Source organism: Stegostoma tigrinum, chromosome 17, assembly GCF_030684315.1.
Source record: "Stegostoma tigrinum isolate sSteTig4 chromosome 17, sSteTig4.hap1, whole genome shotgun sequence".
In the NCBI taxonomy this organism is placed as follows: Eukaryota; Metazoa; Chordata; class Chondrichthyes; order Orectolobiformes; family Stegostomatidae; genus Stegostoma; species Stegostoma tigrinum.
Window position 1 is genome coordinate 28,582,744 of NC_081370.1, and position 22,233 is coordinate 28,604,976.

The 22,233-nt window shown below is 40.0% G+C and overlaps 1 protein-coding gene across 6 annotated transcripts in view; it reads left to right on the plus strand.

Annotated features, from left to right (window-relative positions):
* Positions 1-22,233, plus strand: part of dennd2b (DENN domain containing 2B) — a 403,328-nt gene that overhangs the window by 317,340 nt on the left and 63,755 nt on the right. For all 6 annotated transcript variants that reach the window (XM_048545174.2, XM_048545171.2, XM_048545172.2 and 3 more), the window contains 4 exons: positions 127-311; positions 6,228-6,337; positions 7,189-7,258; positions 22,000-22,077. In XM_048545174.2, the coding sequence (XP_048401131.1) occupies positions 127-311; positions 6,228-6,337; positions 7,189-7,258; positions 22,000-22,077 (443 nt within the window). The remainder of the gene's footprint in view (positions 1-126; positions 312-6,227; positions 6,338-7,188; positions 7,259-21,999; positions 22,078-22,233) is intronic.

Consider the following 22,233-nt stretch of genomic DNA (forward strand, 5'->3'; position numbering starts at 1 on the left):
AAAGATCAAAATCTATAAACTGCAGGTTAATCCCTCAGATGATAACTTTTTGCTTTGTTCCAAGGTTATCTTTGTTGAGTATAAAAACATCTTGAACTGTATTTGGATTTTCTTTTTGTTTTCCAGCTCACACGCAGCGCTTGGTCCACATTCAGTCAGTCCTAAAGAAAGCTCCCAGTTACCGCACGTTAGAACGAGAGCTTATCGAATGGCAAGAGCGGGAACTCTTTGAATATTTTGTGGTGATATCACTGAAGAAAAAGCCTTCAAAGAACACATACATCCCTGAAGTATCCTATCAATTTCCAAAGGTGAATGCTTTAATTTAAAAAAAAGCCTAGCACCCGAGATAAATGTTAGGCTTGTGTCAATTAACATGGAAATGTCATACCTTAAAATATCGAAAATGGTAAACCAAACAATTGCCTAACATCCGAACAGTATTTATTGTTCCTGGAATGAGAATAATATTTTTTGCAAATAACTTTTTAACAGTTAATTTCCTGTATGAATTTAATTTGCCTTCAGATTATTAGTTGCAGGAGTTGTTGTATTTAATAGGAACCCTGACTGTGGAATTATGAAACCAGTAAAATTACAAACTCCAGTAATCTTTTTTTCCCTACATATATCTAAAATAGCTTTCACTGCTGATCTTACTGCTTCTAGTCTCCATCTAACTTCAATATGGCTTGGTGGACATGACAGTAAAATAGAATTAGAAAGAAAAATAAAAAAACACAATCATGAGAACAAAGTCAGCCTGTTAACACAGATAGCAAATCAAAATCAAGAAAGAGCAGTGGGAAAATAATGGTATAAGTTAAAGCTGTAAAGAGCAAGCAAAAGAAAACTGATTTTTTCTTTAGTTATCTGTATGTCGTGGTCCAACACTTTGCATTTGGCTCTGATTCTTTAGAAGGTCTGTTTCCAAGCTTGAAATTTGCCAAAATGTATAATATTTCTTTCATTGTGATTGAAAATATATTTAAGTGTGTGGGGAATATAACTGGTTACTGGAAACAAATATCTGGATTCACCATAACAAAAGACTTAGTTTTTAAAAAAGTGTATGCATTGACTGTATGCACTCTGTTCTTGCTAGATTGGAGTCCTGTTGAGAAAGGAAAAGAATTCTCCATCAGTGTTAGGATGATTAAACAGATGTTTGGCCAAAGATAACAATGAATTGATTCTCCACAAAAATGCAGCGTCATGACTCTTTTCAGTAGCAGATGTAGAATGAGAAAGGTCACAGAGTACACAGTTGGCAAATTGAGCTGAAGCCCAATACTGCTACTTTGTTGATTCCTCTGCTATTTCCATCAAAGCCTTTAAAAGACTTTGTAAAATCATTCTTTCTTTAGATAATTTGAATACATGTTCAATATGACATTCCAATTTTCAGGAACAACCCACTCAAATAATATCCAACATAACTCACCGCAATATGCCATAAATTTCCGATAAAGCTCATCATTTTAGCAACAAACCTGCCGAAATTGGCAAATTTTAATAGGTAAGATTATAAAAGATAGGAGAAGGAATCTGGCCCCTCAAATCTGCTCTACTATTTAATGGGAACGGGTTGATCTGATTTTGGCCTTAAGCCTACTATGCTGACTTCCCATAATTCTTGACTCCACTGTAGATCAAGTGTAATTTAGCCTTGAATATATTCAATGATGCAACCTCCATTGGGGAAGACAACGTCAAGGATTAGTAAGCTATTGAGAGAAGAAATTCCTCTGCATTTCTGTCTTAAATGTGAGATCCTTTATTTTGAAACCGTACACTCTAATTCTAAATTCACCACAAGAGCAGTCTGCCTCTGAGCATCCATATGCCAAGTCCCCTCAGAATCTTATCTTTCAATAAAATTACCTCTCATGCTCCTAAACTTCCAATAGTTCAACCAATCTGCTCACCATATCCATATAAGAAGCTCCCTTCAACCTGGTCCACTGAAGCTGCTCTGAAGTGCTTCCCAATGCAAATATATCCTTTCCTAAATAAGAAGTCCAAAACTGTCCAGTGTATTCTTGAAGTGAGTTCTTGCTAAATACAATATTTACAAAACTTTCTGACTTTTATGCTCTGTTCCCCCATGAAATTAATGCCAACGTCAGTGCGAACTCCAAAATATCACCACTATGCAAAAAACGCAACAGACATTTCGGCAATTCCATCAGAATGGCAAACCAGCAATAATAATACAAAACAAACCTGCTTAATTGCCAGTGGTTGCATTTGTGTAATATCCCCAAAGTGTGCATGCGCAATACAGTCCATTTATTCTACCCGATCTCCTCATTTGAGGTGCTTTAACCAGGGTGGGAATTGAATTTACATTCTCTGTGTGCCAATTGCTTGTTTCAGACGTGTACCCTAAAAAAAACATGAATAATGTGGTGACTGGCACATTTCAAGCACAGTTTAACATGACAGCTTGAAACATGGACTTTGGAAGTCTAAGGGCAAATCTGTACCAGTAAAGTGGGCAGCCCCAGTGTTCAGCGTCAAAACTTAGGATTGTCTAACGATAGTGATTGAATAGTTTATATAAGTTATGATATCCAATATAAATCATTCTGTAGTAGCTCTTTAAAAGAGGTATCCAGTTAGTTTCACTTCTCTGCTCTTGTTCATTGCCCAGCATTTATTTGCTTTTGGAAATTACTATTAAATCTACTTCTCACGTCCTTTCAGCCAGTGTATTCCAGATCATCATAACTCATCGCATAAAAAATGTACTTTCTTTGTTTCCTTTTGGCTGGTTTTGATAGTTCTATTAAATTTGTGCCTTCTGGTAATTGTCCCTCCTAGCAGTGAGAAAAGTTTATCCTTATTTATTTTCTCTGAACCCTTCATGAGTTTCTGTATATTAGCACTACTAATCAGAGAGGGTATCACAGCTACAGAAGCTTCCATTGTCGAGGAAGATCTGCCTACTGAGTCAGTATGGGTGTAAATTAGGAACAGCAAGGGAGCAGTCACCTCGTTAGGGGTTTACTACAGGCCCCCCAACAGCAGCGGGGAGATTGAAGAAAGCATAGGTCGCCAGATTTTGGAAAAGTGTGGACACAGTAGGGTTGTTGTAATGGGTGACTTTAACTTTCCTAATATTGATTGGAACCTCCTTCAAGCAGAAGATTTGAATGGAGCTGTTTTTGTAAGGTGTGTTCAGGAGGGTTTCCTAATGCAGTATGTTGACAGGCCGACGAGGGGAGAGGCCATTCTAGACTTGGTGCGCGGAAACGAGCCGGGGCAGGTATCAGATCTTGTGGTGGGAGAGCATTTTGGTGATAGTGACCGTAACTGCCTCACATTCTACATAGCTATGGAGAAGGAGAGGATTAGGCAAAATGGGAGGATATTTATTGGGGAAGAGGAAACTATGACGCGATTAGACATGAGTTAGGAAGCATGGATGGGAGCAATTATTCCATGGTAAGGGAACTATAGACATGTGGAGACTGTTTAAGGAACAGTTGTTGCGAGTGATGAGTAAATATGTCCCTGTGAGATAGGCAAGAAGGGGTAAGATAAAGGAACCTTGGATGACGAGAGCGGTGGAGCTTCTTGTGAAAAGGAAGAAGGTAGCTTACATAAGGTGGAGGAAGCTAGGGTCAAGTTCAGCTAGAGAGGATTACACGCAGGCAAGGAAGGAGCTCAAAAATGGTCTGAGGAGAGCCAGGAGGGGGCACGAGAAAGGCTTGGCACAACGAATTAGGGAAAACACAAAGGCATTTTACACTTATGTGAGGAATAAGAGAATGGTCAAAGAAAGAGTAGGGCCGATCAGGGATCGCATAGGGAACTTGTGTGTGGAGTCTGAGGAGGTAGGGGAAGCCCTAAATGAGTTTTTTGCTTCTGTCTTTACGAAAGAAACGAACTTTGTAGTGAATGAAACCTTTGAAGAGCAGGTGTGCATGTTGGAATGGATAGAGATAGAGGAAGCTGATGTGCTGAAAATTTTGTCAAACATTAAGATTGACAAGTCGCCAGGCCTGGACCAGATTTGTCCTCGACTGCTTTGGGAAGCGAGAAATGCAATTGCTTCGCCACTTGCGAGGATCTTTGCATCCTCGCTCTCCACTGGAGTCGTACCTGAGGACTGGTGAGAGGCAAATGTAATTCCTCTCTTCAAGAAAGGAAATAGGGAAATCCCCGGCAATTACAGACCAGTAAGTCTCACGTCTGTCGTCTGCAAGGTGTTAGAAAGGATTCTGAGGGATAGGTTTTCTGACCATCTGGAAGAGCATGGCTTGATCAAATGCAGTCAACACGGCTTTGTGAAGGGCAGGTCATGCCTCACAAACCTTATCGAGTTCTTTGAGAATGTGACTAGAAAAGTTGATGAGGATCGATGTGGATGTGGTGTAAATGGACTTCAGTAAGGCATTTGATAAGGTTCCCCATGGTAGGCTTATTCAGAAGGTCAGGAGGAATGGGATACAGGGGAACTTAGCTGTCTGGATACAGAATTGGGTGGCCAACAGAAGGCAGCGAGTGGTAGTAGAAGGAAAATATTCTGCCTGGAAGTCAGTGGTGAGTGGTGTTCCACAGGGATCTGTCCTTGGGCCTCTACTGTTTGTAATTTTTATTAATGACTTGGATGAGGGGATTGAAGGATGGGTCAGCAAGTTTGCAGATGACACAAAGGTTGGAGGTGTCGTTGACAGTATAGAGGGCTGTTGTAGGCTGCAGCGGGACATTGACAGGATGCAGAGATGGGCTGAGAGGTGGCAGATGGATTCAACCTGGATAAATGCGAGGTGATGCATTTTGGAAGGTCGAATTTAAAAACTGAGTACAGGATTGAGGATAAGATTCTTGGCAGTGTGGAGGAACAGAGGGATCTTGGTGCGCAGATACATAGATCCCTTAAAATGGCCACCCAAGTGGACAGGGTTGTTAAGAAAGCATATGGTGTTTTGGCTTTCATTAACAGGGGGATTGAGTTTAAGAGTCGTGAGATCTTGTTGCAGCTCTATAAAACTTTGGTTAGACCGCACTTGGAATACTGCGTCCAGTTCTGGTCACCCTATTATAGGAAAGATGTGGATGCTTTGGAGAGGGTTCAGAGGAGGTTTACCAGGATGCTGCCTGGACTGGAGGGCTTATCTTATGAAGAGAGGTTGACTGAGCTTGGTCTCTTTTCATTGGAGAAAAGGAGGAGGAGAGGGGTCCTAATTGAGGTATACAAGATAATGAGAGGCATAGATAGAGTTGATAGCCAGAGACTATTTCCCAGGGGAGAAATGGCTAACACAAGGGATCATAGTTTTAAGTTGGTTGGAGGAAAGTATAGAGGGGATGTCAGAGGCGGGTTCTTTACACAGAGAGTTGTGAGAGCATGGAATGCGTTGCCGGCAGCAGTTGTGGAAGCAAGGTCACTGGGGACATTTAAGAGACTGCTGGACATGCATATGGTCACAGAAATTTGGGGGTGCATACATGAGGATCAATGGTCGGCACAACATCATGGGCTGAAGGGCCTGTTCTGTGCTGTACTGTTCTATGTTCTATGTTCTATAGCTGGAGTGATGTGGATTGGTGAAATATTTCGAATAAATAACATAGATCATTGCCAATTTATGACATTAAAAAAAACAAAAGACCAGATACCTACAGAAGCTAACATGGCCAAGTACTTTTGAATATAACATTGCTAATTAGAAATGAAGTGAGTGCCCTGCATATCAGCAAAGAAATATTTAAGTTTTGAACTTATTTTGAGTCACATTTTTAAATATTGTTATAATTAAAATATAACATAAATTGTTGTTATGTATACTAATTATTTTCAAAGTTTGCAAGAAATTATCATGGCCAAAGTACTAGATATAACCAAAAAAGCAATAGTTCTTCTGAAACAATTCATCCTGGGTTATTTTATAGCATACTGCGACAGCATTGAAGTTGTTGAAATCTGACCATGTTACATTACACACTGTTGAATTTTCATGGATTGAAATTGTAGATACTGATACAGTCTAACAATGATATCTTGAGCATTTTAACGGTCAGTGTTGTTCCATTGAACAATTAGGCTAAAGCCTATCTATGGTACTTTAAGTCCTGCTAAGACTTGGTATTGTTACGTTGTGTGCTGTTATGCAGTGTTGTTACATAATCTAGTGTTAAAGGTTTGACAGTGTTATTATATGAGAAGTGTTCACAGTATCAAAATTACATGACTTGATTTTGCTTCTCCTCCACAGCTAGAAAGACCAACAAAGCAAGTCCGTGAAGCAGAAGAACGATTGAAAGCAATCCCACAATTCTGCTTTCCAGATGCCAAGGACTGGAGCCCAGTGTCAGATTTTACCAGGTAAAGCAGAAGATGGCTTCCTTTAATCAATTCAGGAGATGAAGTATTCTGGTGCACAGTTGCACATGTTTACAAAAGATGCAACAGTGTTTTGTGGACAGTTTATGTTGGACTTGAATAAACTAAAAAATGAGGAACAAAAACAGATATTGCTGGTGAAACTCAGAAGGTCTAGCAGCATGTGTGGGAAGAAGACAGGGTTAACATTTTAAATTCTTCACTGGAACAAGCTGCTGAGTGTGGTCAGGAATTTCTGTTTTTGTTTCACATCTCCAACATCATTTTATTTAGAAATGAAGAACGTTGTTACCTTCTTCCAGCAAAGACAGTAGTTATAACCTTCTGCACCTGGAGGCAATGAGTTTTGAGGCAGAAAGGCCACTTAATTAGGTGGGAGGTGGCGCGGCCAGATACTGGCGCCTTCCCACTTCCAGTGGAACTAAATTAATGGTGGGAAGCTCCATGGTCACCATTAGAGGCCCAGCAGATGATGATCTCTAGAATGTTTATAGCTGACAATCCCTGGTTATAATAAGAGCATAACCTAGTGAAACACCAGTCCTCAGTAAACAAAAATCAACTTCAAAAATAAAACTTGAGCAATTCAAGTGAACAAACCTTCAAGTGGTACTTTAATTGATTCATTGATTAAGTCCTTTACTACAGGACTTCAATTCGGATCATTCAGCGTGAAATCTGTTGCTTAAATGTTTAGTAGAAATTGATTGCAATGAATGTCTTGGTGAAAATGAAAAATATATCGTCTGTCACCATTTATTCAAGGAGAATTCTCTCTGTTAGTTTTTATTGGTCTTGCTTTTCAGTAACTTACAACAATCATCTGTTAACAGTGAAACCTTCTCATTCATGCTTACTGGGGAAGATGGTAGTCGGCGATTTGGTTATTGCAGGCGATTGTTAGTGAGTATGCATCTCCTTGTGAGACTTTGCTTTTTGCATGCAAGCTATTCTACCCCCTCAATAAAATGTGTGAAGTGTAAAGCTAACTATTTTAATTATATCAATTTATTTTCCGCAGTTCTGTAGAACAGCATATGGGGGAGTCTTTTTTTTTTCTGACTTGCTAGTAGCAGGTTACTTGTGGTTATACTTATTTTCAACTGCTGGGCTTCATTACGATAAGAAGCACTTCAATTCCTCATCCAGAATGACCAGTCATGAATAGGAAGTGGCTTTTGGCCTCTGTGCAGTTGTGTAGACCATAACTGCAGATGGCTGTTGAGACAAGGCAAAGGTTCCAGGGAGGATCATGTGAGAAGAAAGTGGAGATCCGTGAAAAGGAAAGCGTGACATTTGCTTGTGGTGCTCGGGCAAGTAGCATTAAAATCCAGCCCAAGGCTTTTGTTAAAGCCCTGAATTCTATTTTTAAGTTTGTTTGGGTTGGAAATGATGAACTGGATCATCTTATGTCAGAAGCTGTTATGCGCCAGGCCCCCTTGGAATTCCTGGTCGGCATACAATGATTGCCTGGGAAAGTAGAAATTTTGCTGGGTATATTTCCAGTGCCTGAGCCTGCCTGAAAATGTTTTCAAACTGACTTCAGTGTCGATTTAGGCTTGATTCGGAAATTACCATTTGATTTCTGTAGTATCGTCCCACAGCTGACTTCTGGTTCAATGTACACTGCTGTTGACATCTTGACAAAGGAGAATTGCTCCCAGCTCTTCCCTACCCCTCCCCTGTCCAAGTTAGACCCCACACCACCTCCACCCCCATCTTAATGGAGGCAGCCTCCCAGGGGGGTGAGTGGGTGGGGTTTGTGAATAAAGTGAGAGCATCCGGGAATGAAGACAGCTCTTGCAACCCCAATAATTTCTAAGGAGGGATTTCCTTCTCTCATAGGCTTGCTTTTCACCTCTATCTGAGGGTGTTTCACCTACCTAGAATTCGCCCAATCAGCTGCCTGTAATGTGGTTGCTGCTGTGCTTCTGGCCTCCATGTAGGGCAGCTGCTGTTGGGTGTGTGCCCAGTCCTTCCTTGGATGCCGCCTGTAAAATTCAGTCTTCATTCCTGCTGCTGGCTGTGGAAAGGGCATTCTCCTACTTGAGGTTCCTTCTCCTCCCGGAAAATTCTACAGTTATCTATCGAAGCCCCCTGCAAGTGCTGTCAAGAATAATCAACTAGTGTGGATGCCCTGAATGAAGGACCTTGCACGGTCACCCATTTAAAGAAAGTGGCCCAAACCAAGCATTTTGAATCCATTTTTTCTTTAAGGTACAGAAATTCCTTCCTCACCCTTGCAAGTCTGAAGCTAAGAGTTGTTGCAATAGCATTAAAAAATCATATTTTGGATATTTGTATTTTTAAATTGAAAACTCATTGTGAATGAGTGTAATTTTTAATTGAAAATACTTGTGAAGCAAGCAATATGTCCAATATTTTCAATGAATCCCAGTAAGCAGACATAATACAGACCACCTGGCAAAAAATCACTGATCAAATTTGTGTGTGAATATAGCTATTAAAAAGTGACATGCATTGCATTTGTTTTTTACATTTATCCTATTAACATGTTATTTGGTAAATTCACAGATGTTGTACCTGGAGAAAACTTTGCTAGGTGGTTTAGATTGCATACGATCCATATAGAATTATAAATGACTGCTGAGTGATCCATTTTTAAACCTACAGCTTAGGTGGTCAACAAACAAAACACTACTCATGCAATTTCATAACCGTCCGTGTCTAGATATTGACAGATTTTGGTTTGCAATCACATTAACATGATCTGTTAGTTTTGCTCAGGAACAGGTGGCACGGTGGCTCATTGGTTAACAGTGCTGCCTCACAGCGCAGGGACCTGGGTTCGATTCCATCCTCAAATGGCTGTCTGTGTCTGCGTGGGTTTCCTTTGAGTGTTCCGGTTTCCTCCCATAGTCCAAATTGTGTAGGGTAGGTGGATTGACCATGTTGAATTGCCCATAGTGTCCAGGGATGTTTAGGCTAGGTGGGTTAGACATGGGAAGTGCAGGGTTAGGTGAATGGGTTTAGGTGGGATGCTGTTTGGAGGGGTAGTGTAAACTTGTTGGGCCAAGTGGCCTGTTTCTACACTGTGGGGATTTGATGATTCTATAAACATAGAATGCTTAAAGTTTACAATTCAAAAGGTCAGTTGGACAAATCAAATATTGATGTGACAGTCAGTAACAACATATAGAGTCTGTAGAACAGGAGCAAATACATCTGAAAACCGTTTTTGTAAACCTTGCTCTCACAGTACCGATCTTAATGATATTAAAATAAAATAGAAAAGTACACCTGTCATAACTAAATGATCTGACACAGACATCCAAATGGGACAACAATCAAACAATTTATCGATCGGCATGGTACCATAATGTTTTATACTACTGGACAATCAATCCAGAGAACTGGAATAAACTGAGACACTAGTTCAAATCCTACTATGGTATCTGGGGAGCTTAAATTCAGTTTATTAAGTGAGGTTGAAATAGAAAGCGAATATTGGTAATAATTACCATAAATATTGGGGAAAAAATCAGCTGGTTCATTAATTTCCTTGAAAGAAGGAAGGCTGTTGTCCTTACCTAATCTGGTCTGTGTGACTCCAGGCCAAGCACAATGTGGGTGACTGTGAACAATCCTTGGAAAAGTCATTCAGTAGTGTCAACACTGCAATAAAAGTTAAAATCCATGTGGACTGAGGAAAGTGATTGAAGAAAGTGATTCACTGTCATCATCTCAGGATAATTAGGAATGGGTAATAAAAGCTGCCTTACTATCAACACCCACATTCTATGAATTAACTTAATAAAATATTACTTAAGGTAATCATTCACCAAAAGTCTTAGAAAATTAATTAGGCAAGTAGTAGATTGTTTGGTATTCATCTGATTCTCTTTTGAAAGCACCAAAATGGCATCCCCACTGCGCATTGACCTTTGGGGACAGCATTTACCCAGCACTACTTTTGTAAGGATATTAGCATCAGCATTAGGAGCATGCCCCATTTTATGCAGTATAAGCAGATCACTATTTCATTCAGTTTGTAATACAGCATTGTCAATTTCAACCAGGTTGCTCCATGTAATACCCTCTCTTAAATTTGGAGACCTAGACGTTTGTTCAGTGGTTGGCAGGATGCCACAGCACCGCTACTCAAAGGGATTATCCACTATTTTCAGACTAGTTGCTCATTGATTCCTGCAGATTTTGCCTGGGATTTTAGAAATGCTGTGAGTTTGCTAATGTTTGGTAAAATTGGTGAATTTGGTAGCTCAGTTCTGTAAACAACAATGTGATAATGACCAGACAATTTTTTTTGTGGTGCTGTTTGAGGGTAAGGTATTCATTTGGACACCAGGATTAACTCTGCTACTCTGTGAAAAAATGCTGTGGGCTCTTTTACATCCACCTGAGCAAACAGACAGGGCTTCGGTTTAGTGTCTCATCAGAAAGACAACATCGCTGACCATGCAGCGCGCTCTCAGTATTGCACTGGAGTGTCAGCCTTCTTCTTTGCGCTCAGACCCTGGAGGTTGACTTGAACTCAGAGCGTTTTCTTTGAGACGTGATTATGATTAAGAAATGAGCATTATTTAACTGAGGAATTGAATGCTTCCAAAACATTGAGCTAATACATGTGGGCCCTCTCTCCCTCTCAGAATGATTGCTGCTTGAATATGTCATTGTGATGCTTATATTTGATCCTTCCCAGCAATTTGCTCAGGTATGGGCTTGTAAGTGTCCAGGGAAGAAGTAGACTCCCACTGTACGCTGTCCAAAAGTGAGATTAAGTGAAGGATAGGCAGGCAAGAAATGTGCTTCATCCACTGAAAGATGGTTGTGGTGCTTAAGGGATTGTTACAATCCAGGACTCTTATGAAAGCTTGGACTAGGAAGTAAAAGATTCTGTCATGCAGGGTAGAATCCTGTGTGACCAATGGAAATTGATAATGGAGCAGTGAAAGCAATGCAGGAAATTTGAATCCCTTCTGATTCATAAATGCATGAACGCATTGTCTGAAATACCCCTGTCTGATAAAATGCAGATGGCTGGTATTTCTGTGTCATTTAATTTAGAGCAAAAAGTTAGCAAAATAATTTTTCTTTCACTTTAGACACAGAAAATATATTTCAATGTGTTGCTGTGCAGCCTTCTCCAAGGTTTGCTCCTACATTTTTCTGGCGTATAATTACGAACACACTGACTTGGATTTTGTGGTCAGTGGTCTTCCATAATTTCCTTTCTCTCCACTGCCACAATACCTGAATTTCTACCCATAAAAATGTGAAACGTTTGACTTTGTTGTTCATTGTGCACAAAGATGATGAGCTGATGATCTCAGTCCAGACTAGAGCTACAATGGAAACATTAAGATTTAACGAATTATTTTCCGACTGGCAAACATTTTCGAGTGTTCAAAGGCCATTTTAATGTCTCATGATATAAACTGTGCCTCTGGCCCCATTTGGAAGCAGTTTCTAATATTGAAGCATGTCACATAGCAACATGGCTATTGATTTGCAGACTGCAGTTTGAGATTAAGACAGACCTCAAGTGGCGTGTCTTGAGTTCACGGTGTCACAGCGGATATGGCTTCACAGAATTTGCACTCCTTCCTACTAGACCATTCCACCCACCTTTATCGATGGATTTATGTAGCAAGCAGGAGACCAAGTTGCCACTGCAACCCAAGCTGACATGTAGTTTTAAATGTAAGGCAGCTGCATAGCAACATGCTTCACACTGACCACAAAATCCAGGCCATAATGTTTGTAATTATGAGTTACCAAAAATATAGGAGCAAACTTTGGAGAAGGTTGCAGATTAACAAATTTGGATATATTTTCTGTGTCTAAAGTGAACAAAAAATTATTTTGTTAACTTTTTGCTCTAAATCAATAACACAGAAATACCTGCATTTTAAGCAGATGGGTATTTCAGACATTGCGTTCATACATTTATGAATCGGAGGGGATTCAAATTTCTGGCATTGCCTTGATTGCTCCATAATGTATCTCTATTGGTCACACAGGATTCGACCCTGCATGACAGAATCTTTCACTTCTAGTTCAGGCATTCAGTCAGTAAGTAGTATATTTTGACATTAATTTAGCAATTGTCAGTCAAACTGTGTGGATCCTTGCTTAGATTGATTACAGCAATTTACAATCAATTGATATAAATCCTTGCCTGAACTAATAACCGCACTAATCTGTTTTTCCAATTTGAACCATGCTAGGAGATGTAAAACTTGCTCTTGTACCCCCTCCTTCTTCATTGTTGAATGCCCCATATATTCCTGCAGGTGAATCCGCAATTTAATTGTGCCTCTTGCAATCTAATTTACTGTATTTGCTGCTCACGATGCAGTCTTCTCAACACTGGTGAGACCTTTGGGCAGACTGGATGATTACTTTGCAAAATACCTCCATACAGTCTACAAAATGACCCCAACCTTCTCATTGCTTGACATTTCAGAGTTAGAGATCTGCAGCACAGTAAATGGCCCTTCGGCCAACCAAGTCTGTGCAAGTGTACGTGTAACCATGTCTTGAATGTTATAAGGGTTTCTACCTCTACTACACTTATGGGAGGTGAATTCAAGGTTCCTCCACCCTCTGGATGAAAACAAAGTCCTTATATCCCCTCTAATCTTCCTGTCCTTTAGCTAAATCTGTGTCCCTGGCCACTGATCCCTGCATCAAGTAGAAAAGTTTCTTTCTATCTACACTCCTTATAATTTTGTACATCTCAAACATGTCCCCCCTCATCTCCTCTGCACCAATGAAAACAACCCTGGTCTATCTGATCTCATTTAATAACAAAATCTGTCTAGCCTGGGAATCGTCCTGGTAAATTTCCTCTGCACATCACTTTTCTCCTGCCATTTTCAGTTTTGAAAATTTTCTCGGAGTTTGATAGCTTATTTTCAGACTTGCAAGGTAATGTGATAGTACTGCAAGTGGTGAGGCTGGTTAGAATGCCTGCTGCTGTTTGCTGGGACATCAGCCCAGCTCTCTACATTGTTCCTGTGCCCTCTAACTCTTCTCCCCCCCCCCCACCAAATACTCTGTCCATTCCATGTTTACTCCAAGGCAATGAGCACTTTGAAATTGATTTAAAAATTGCAAATGTCTTAACATTTGTACTGAATGGCAATGCATTTGATTGATGTTCAGACCAATTTAATTCCCATTGAACAATATTTAATCCCCTTAACTGATTGTGCAGTTGTAAAACCAACAGGCATCTTCCCAGAAACCACATCAAAGACAAATAATCCTTTAATTACCTCTTAAAAACTGACAAACCGTTGACAGAAACTTAGGCTGATTTAGGTGGGCTTTAGCTTTTGAAACCCAGTCAAGCATTTATCATGATCTGAGCTGTCAAAACAAACTCTGGCAATTCCAGACAATGAAAGCTATTGAAATAGAAATGATAGATTTTCTTTTGCATTTCAATCATATGGGCTATAGTTCAACAAAGTAGAGCAGGTAATTGGATTTTTTCCCTCTAAGTTTTCACAGCAAGGTTTTTTTAAAGCTAAAGAATCTGAACACATGATAATGACAGAAGGTTTTCCAATCATTCCTCTAATATAACTTTGAATGCATTATGGCACATTTTACAAGGGAAAGTGCTGCATTGGACTGAAAAACATTAGCTCTGTTCCTCACCATAGAGTTATTGCCAGACATTGCTAAGTTCCTCCAGCACTTTCTCTTTTTCTTTTGGATTTCCAGCATCTGCAGTATTTTGCTTCTCTTTTTTCTCGTTATCTGTGTACTTGCTTGTTTTTGTGATATAGCTAAAGTCATTAGTATTCAGTTTCCACAGAACAAAAAAAACTACAGTATATGATCTCCAGAATACTGATTAAAAATCTTTAAATTCGTTCAAGTTAAAAGCGACTTAACTTATTCAACAATCTGAAAGTGGTCATTCTTGGTTATGGCCTTGCATTCAAAGTTGACAGTTATTTTTGGAGCTTTTTGACTGTTTTTGTGACTTTTCTATGGTTTGGCACAACGATGACCATGTAGCAAAAAGTATTTATCTTGGAGCTTTAAATACAACATAAAAAGAAAATCCCCATTTACACTTAGAAGTTCTGTTCCACGTAATGTTTCTGAATGGTAACGTGCCCAGTGGCAGCAGAAGAGCACTACATTCTGTGGCCCAGCTGTTTCCTATGAGCAGTGACAGTTCTCAGCATCACACGTGTAAGTTTAATAAGTTTTTTGGCTAACTATCTGAGCAAATGTAGTGAAGACGTCTCTTTGAAATTGCTGTGGTTGAGGCTTCCTAATTCTGGTTTGCAAGTAAATCTGCAGCAGCCGCAAATATACTCAGTTGTCTGGATGGTGCCTTCAAGTCCATTACCCCATGGAGTCAGATTGTCTGTCACCAAGGAGTTGATACAATTCAACATAATCTTACCAGCAGCAATCTCGAGCATTGCTGACTGAGGGTGGTGGGTGGTGATGATATCTTATTGATGAATTTGTAATCCAGAGACCTAAGAAATGTTTTAGAGGTCTGGGTTTGAATCCTACCACAGCAGATGATGGAATTTGAGTTCAATTTAAAATGCCTGGATTTAAAAATCTAATGATGGTCGTGAAATCACTGTTGATTGTCACATAAACCCATCTGGTTCACTGATGTTCTTTAAGAAAGGAAAAGTGCAATCCTTACCAGTTTGGGTTGACATCAGCAATGTGGGGGAGACTTGGCTGCTTTCTGAAGTGTTCTAGCAAGCCTCCCCACTGTATCAACTACTTAAACAAAAAAAAAATGAAGCCAGATGGATGACCTGATATCAACCTAGGAACTCATAGTAACAACTTCCACCTCTGCCTTGTTCATCTTGCAAAGTCCTCCTTGCCAACATCTGGGGTGAGTGTCAAAATTAGGAAAGTTGTCTCACAGCCTATCAAGCCACAACTTGACTTAGTCATACTCACAGAATCATATCATACGTATACCGACCAAGTCACCATGCTTGAGCAGGTGAAGTACCCCTAAGAACACAGATCCAGCAGAAATGACAGTGGTACACAATCAGAAGGAACTGCCATATTGCCTGGTAGTCCTCAATATTAACTCCAGGCACCATGATATCTGATGTGCACAAGGAAACCTCCTGCTGCTTACCCTATCCCCTGACGCCCCAGCTAAGCTGACTGACTGAGTTGGTCAAGTCCTAAAGAACGTAGCTGCTAGATTAGGTCTACAGCACGTGGTGAAGGAGCCAAAAAGAGGGAAGAAACTACTTGACCTCATCCTTACCTACCTGCCTGCTACAGTGCAACCATGAGGCACAGTGGACCATCAGCAGCAGTAGAATCAGACTCCAAAACAATGCTTAAACTTGTGGCCTAGCACATACCCCTGTTTAATGTTGCCATCAAGTTAGGGGTCAACCTTGGTTCCGTGAAAAGTTCAGGTGATCACACCAAGAACAGCACCAAACTCATCTTAAAATGAGTTACCAACTTGATAAAGCTACAAAAAAAGGATACTTGCATGCCAGCTAGCATGTGATAGATAGGGCTAACTTACTCTACAAATGACAGATCAGATCTAAGCTCTGTAGTCCTGCCAAATCCAGTTATGAACGGAAGTGGACGATGAAACAACTTCATTGAGGACGAGTCTTCACAAACATTTCCATCCTCAATGATGGTGTAGCCCAGCATAACAGTGCAAAAGAGAAGGCTGAAACATTCGCAACAATCCTAGGCCAGAAGTGCTGAGTGGATGATCCACTTTGGCCACCTTCAGAGGTCCCCAACTCCTTACATGTCAGTTTGCAGCAAAATTGAATCACTTCATTTGATATCATGAAACTACTGGAGACACTGGATACTTTAAAAGCAATATACCCTGACGACTAGTACTGAAGATTAATACTCCAAAAATGATCGTGCTGTTTTTCAAGTTAGAAATCCAGCATCTACCTGACAAAGTGGAAAATTGCCCATAATGCCCTATACACAAAAAGCAGAATGTATCCAACCCAATCAATTATCGCCTCATCAGTCTACCCTTCTTCATCTGTAAAGTGATGTAAACTGTCATCAACAGTGCTATCAAGCAGCACTAGCTTAGCAATAACCTTGCTCGTTGGTGCTGAGTTTGGGTTCTGGCAGGGTTTGACCTCATTACAGCCTTGGTTCAAACATGGACAAAAAAGTTGAATTCCAGAGGTGAGTTGAGAGTAACAGTCCTTGACAGCAAGGCTGTATTTGGCTGAGAATGGCATCACAGAACCCTATCAAAACTCAAGCCAATGGGAATTTGGTGGGTGGGGAGAACTCTTTGGTTGAATGTATACCTGGCACAATGGAAGATGGGTGTGGTCGTTGGACTTCAGCCTTCTCAGATCCAGGACATCTCAACAGGAGTTCCTCAGGGTTACATCTGAGGGCCAAGCATCTTCAGCTGCTTCACCAATGAATATCTGTCCATCATAATGTCAGATGTGGGGCTGTTTGGTGATGATTATGCAATGTTCAGCACCATTCACGACTCCTCAAATTGAAGCAATCCATATCGAAGTATGGCAAGATGTGAACAATACCTAGCTTTGTACTGGCAATTGGCAAGTAACATTTCACCACAAAAGTGCCAGGCAATGTCCGTCTTCAGCAAGAGAGAATCTAACCATCTCCCCTTGACATTCAATGTCATTGTCATCACTGAGCCCTCCACTACCAAAATCCTGTGGGTTACCAAAAATAAACTGGCCTATCCATACAAGTACTCTGCCAAAAGCACTGGTCAGAAGTGACAAATTCTGCAGTGAGTAATTGACATCCTGACTTCCCAAGTCCGGTCTACCATCTTCAAGGCACAGCATTGTGCGCCTGCCATACCAAATAGACTGCAGCAGATCAAGAAGGCAGCTCACTGTCACCTGCTCCGGGCAGCTTCTGATAATGCAATATGGGTAATGATTTTTTGCCCAGCCATTGTAGTCCACATCCCAGGAATGAATTAAAAAAAAAACCATGACTTGTCCTTGGTGTGACTAGATGGCATTGACTGCTTCCTCCTAGTGTGCCAGGAGATGTTATTTTAAGATGTGAAAGAAAAGTGGATATCTAAAGGTAAACTAAATATCACTGCATTTAATTGGCCTGTTCTGCAATTACTCAATGGGGAAATTTGCCTGTCATAGTAATTTCATGGGCAGTATTGAAGAAACACAGTTTATCAGCATGAACAAGGGTCCCACTGTATTTCTAGTGTCAGTATAGTAGCAAACCAGGAAGTGGCTCTGAGGAAATTCCAGGCCTTCAGCTTCATTTTACCCAAGATTCATTAGAGTTGGAAAAGGGAATTTAGCTTTTTACTTGGTTTGCTGTAAAGAATATAGATGTTCTTAGGCCGATGTGTTTTTATTGGCAATTACTAAAGATAGCTATAGACTGGTGGATAGCCAAGGCTTCTGGCAAGGTGTCAACATTCCAGTGAATTTGATAGTGTAGATTTGAAGCAGAAACTTTACATAGTTGATTTAATCAGTCAGTGCCTTCAGGAGCAATTCGATGCCTAATAAGGGGAATTGATTCATCTCTTCAGTCAGATGTGAACTTCACAAACTAGCCTTCATCTGTTAACATACTTATGAACATTTAGTGGCAGCCACAAAATATTTGTCTCTGACTCAAGCTAAAGAACAAGGTCAGTAAAATCACTTCACCTTTGATCTCTTTTTCTTTTTCTTCCTAAAATTCAGCTATCCCCCTCATTGTAATCTTAAAATGAAAACTCTTCGCAGTCACTCATTCAAACACATTTTTGTTTTGCCAGAACCTCAAAACTTTGAAATTTCTAAATTTCCCTAATTGTTTCTACACCCAGAACCTTCCCCATTCAACTTTGCCCTACTTCCTTAATAATGTCACGTTTTTTTCTTAATAGTAAGAAAAAGCATAACCTAAAGAACAAGTAAAGATTACAAAGCTGTTGTTTCAGCACTCAGTTAAATTGAACATAGCAGATGGGAGCTGGGGTAGACCATTCATCATGATCATGGCAAATCATCCAACTCAATAGCTTTTTCCTGCTTTCCCACTGTAGCTTTGCTTCCTTTAGTCCGAAGTGCTATATCCAACTTCTTGAAATAGTACAATGTTTCGGCCTTGACTGCTTTCTGTAGTAGCGAATTCCAAAGGCTCACATCAGTCCTAAATTGTTTACCCTTCTCTTTACACTGTGACTCCTGGTTCTGGACTACCCTACCATTAGGAACATGCTTTCTGCATATAACATGTCTAGTCCTATTAGAATTATTTAAGCTTTTAAGAGAGAACCCTCATTCTTTTGACTCCAGTAAATATAATCCTAACCAATTCAACCTTTCCTCTTAATGTCAGCCCCGTCATCCTATGAATGAATCTGATAAACTTTAACTGCACTCCCTCCATAACCAGAACATCCCTTTTTGAAAAAGGAGATGAAAATACACACAATATTCCAGACGTCACCTCACTGAGGCCCTGTATAACTGTAGACAGGCATCCTTACTGCTGTACTCAAAAACTCTTGCTGTGAAGCCTAACATACATTTGCCTTTTGTACTGTCTGTTGCATTATGGATTTTAAAAAAATATATGGGTTGTGTACTTTTTAAATCTGTCTTCCCTAAAGCCCTTTTCATTACATACAATATAGATCAAGAATCTTCAATAATATGAAATAAATGATATTTTATGGGAAATGTCTTTAATAGATTCACAGATTGGGATCCTTTTACTTGAAAAGGGGATGAAAGGTGATCTAATGTTCCTTGATCCTATTTGAGGATGATGTGCACTGAGGGTCTTGGGTTTCTCTCATGGATTTTTATCTGCATGATAAAGGCCCAATCTCACACTGCAAATCTTTGGGCATGTGGACAAGGCTGCCGCACGAGGAAGTAGGATCTGGAGTGCAGGATTTGCTTCCTTTTCTTTCATTCTCCATTGTCTAATTATTAAGGTGTGGTGGCTCAAAGCTTGATGCACATTGATGGAATGAGTTGTCCTCATTCAACATGAGTGGCAGTAAGTTCCTTCCAGCCATTAATGTCAATGCCCCGTCCTTCAAGGAAAATTTCTGTATATTTTTGAAGTGTGTTCTTTGTCCTCCTCCAGACTGTTGGCAATTTGAGAGTTGAGAAAATAGGACCTGATTAGGGAAGGCAGTTTTTGGCTGTCTGGACATGATGTCTGGACCATCAAAGTTGATTTTCCAGTTTCGCCTGAATACTGGCAGGCTTCAAGAAGGACTCTACTATTTTGTTAATGGTCCTGGTGTTGGAGTTTCGAGATTCTGTGAGGCACTGCTGATGGGATTCCTCTCACTCTCTGATCTGTCTCTGATACACCTCCCAGATCTCATTGCATTACAGGAGCAGGGTGATATCAACTGCTTTGTACGCAAGGGATTTTGTTGACTTGAAGAGATCTGGACTTCAAGATGTCTTTGTTGTCAAACACACACTACTATCAGTGGTGGTGTTTTGAGCGATATGGCTGCCAAGGTATGGGACGTTTTCAACATATTTCAGTGTCTCCCCTTACTGCAGCCACATACAAACTATAGTAGGTCACTTTTAGTATTAATCTCTACTTAACACTGGTAGAAAAGGATTGTTGATATTTGGAGAGGTGAAAAGGCATTGTTTGTTAGCTTTTAAATTATACAGAGGCTATCATGCAAGTTTGGATTTGGAAGACATCAGTTTCAGATTCTTGCATTCAAGACAGTTACAATCATATAATCATGAAGCAATTGCAGGAAGTTTCTTGGACTTCCAAATCTTTAGAATACAGTCTTATTGAGCCTTACACTTTACTGAGCCACATGCTTTGGTCAGTTCAGTGGATACATTGATGATTTCCTGGTGCTACTCTCTAGTATTTTTCTTGGCTTTATCTTATAATGCAGATCATGTTGAAAGTTCCTGTGAAAGATCTAAAGGTACATGTCTCTGGGAAGATTATCTCAGTCACAGAAAATGAGAAATTCAGGAAATTGTCTGTCAGGAATATTCCTGCTGTGGACAAGAGGGAAGTACTTTAATTGTTGCCCAGACAAGCCTTTGTCGTTCATAAAGATAGTTATGATTGTTCCGTACATGAAGCAGAGAGAGTTGGAGAATCCATTTTCTCTCTCAAATCTTTCAGATAATTACATGGAATCTTGATGCTCGCAAAAGCCCATTAATTTTGAAAACCACAGCCGAGATACGATTGGGGCTACAGGTTTTGTTGTTGTTCATTTGTTTGTTTGTTTGTTGTACTTCTCTCATTAATGGTGGCTCAGCCATGGATTTTACCTCTGATCACTGAGGGACATCATGGAGAGTATCAACTGGAAGTTGTTTAGAATATCTTTCCAACATTGACATGACATTGTCATCGTTAGAAGAGGAATACATCTGAGATATTGTGCAAAGGAGATTTTGTCTGTCTGATCTTCGCATCTGGGCCTGGTGGCTTCAAAAGTCTTCCATATCTTGATGGTCAACATATTGTCAGATCTCTTGGGCTTTCTATTCTCACCACAATTTTTTTTGCCTTCCAGATTTATCATTGGGCATGGGTCTTAAAATGATGTTGTGTCGCTCTGCAGGCAATTAAGATTGCTTGTTCTTATATTAGCAAGTGGTGTATTTCAGCATTGCATGTGTCAAATTGTTCCTGGTGATGACATTGCCTAAATCCTAAGGTCTGGGCATTGGCTTCTTGTACACTGACTTAATTTGATCACACTGTACTGGAGTTGATTTTTGATGTAGGAGGATTTAGCAGATTGGTTCTGAGTCACACTTGGAATTTTTTTCTTCAGTTGAGCTATTTTCAAGCTGGGACATTGACTTGTTTCCCCTTGGACTTTTGAACTGTATGATGTCTTGGTGATGAGTAGATGTTCATCGTTGGCTTGATGATCTGTTGAACAGGCAATGGTTCCCTACATGATTCAAGTGATACAGACATCATTTAGCTCTGTGACCTAAATGTGACACAATCCAGATGATGCCAGATCTAGGATGCCTTAAGGTGTTATTTTTAGTTTACCCTTGCAACAAAAGAGGGTATCTGTTATAACGAGGCTAAGCTGAGCGCAGTTTGTCAACAGAAGAATGGATGTCTTTGGATTGATGTTTTTTTCCAACCTCACATTTTTCAACGGTTCTGCTCCAGACATTGGATCCATGGTCAACCTGGTATTCAAACACGGAGTTGTTGAAACCAATGATCTTGCTGTATTTAAAAATACTTAGACGTGCACTTGAGAGTAAAAGGAGAGTGTTACAACAACGATCACTGTATTTAAATGAAAAAAAAGAGTGGAAGCTTGAAGAGGGCACAAATTCCAGCATGGAGTGGTTGGACCAAATGGCCCTTTTCTGTGCTATATTTTCTATATTATGCTATAGAGAGAAACCTTTACTGCTGGAGGGTGAGCAAAATTGGTCATTAAGTGTCTTTAATCCTTTAGGATAAGCAATACGTTAAGGCCACTGTAGTTCATACAACAGAGGAGGTATCTTTAATATTGAAGGGTGGGTTGTAATGGAGGTCTAGTGTCATTAATACCGTAAGACAAGGCAATTTTTGTTATTGTAGAAGAATTATCTTTAATTTTCGTATTTTTATTCTTTTAATTTCAGCCAAGCGGTAAAGGCCCACGCTTACCGGAGGTTTATTGTGTCATCAGTCGTCTGGGCTGCTTCACCCTCTTTTCAAAGGTACGATGTTAAACCTTGAATTATAAACTTTAGCTCACTTCTAGTGGACCTTTTCAAGAACCATCATTGAGAGTTGAGGAGATTTGCTAATTGAGAATTAGGTAGTTTCCATTCAGAGGTTTGTGGAAAGTCTCAGGCAGGATTTAATGTGAAACA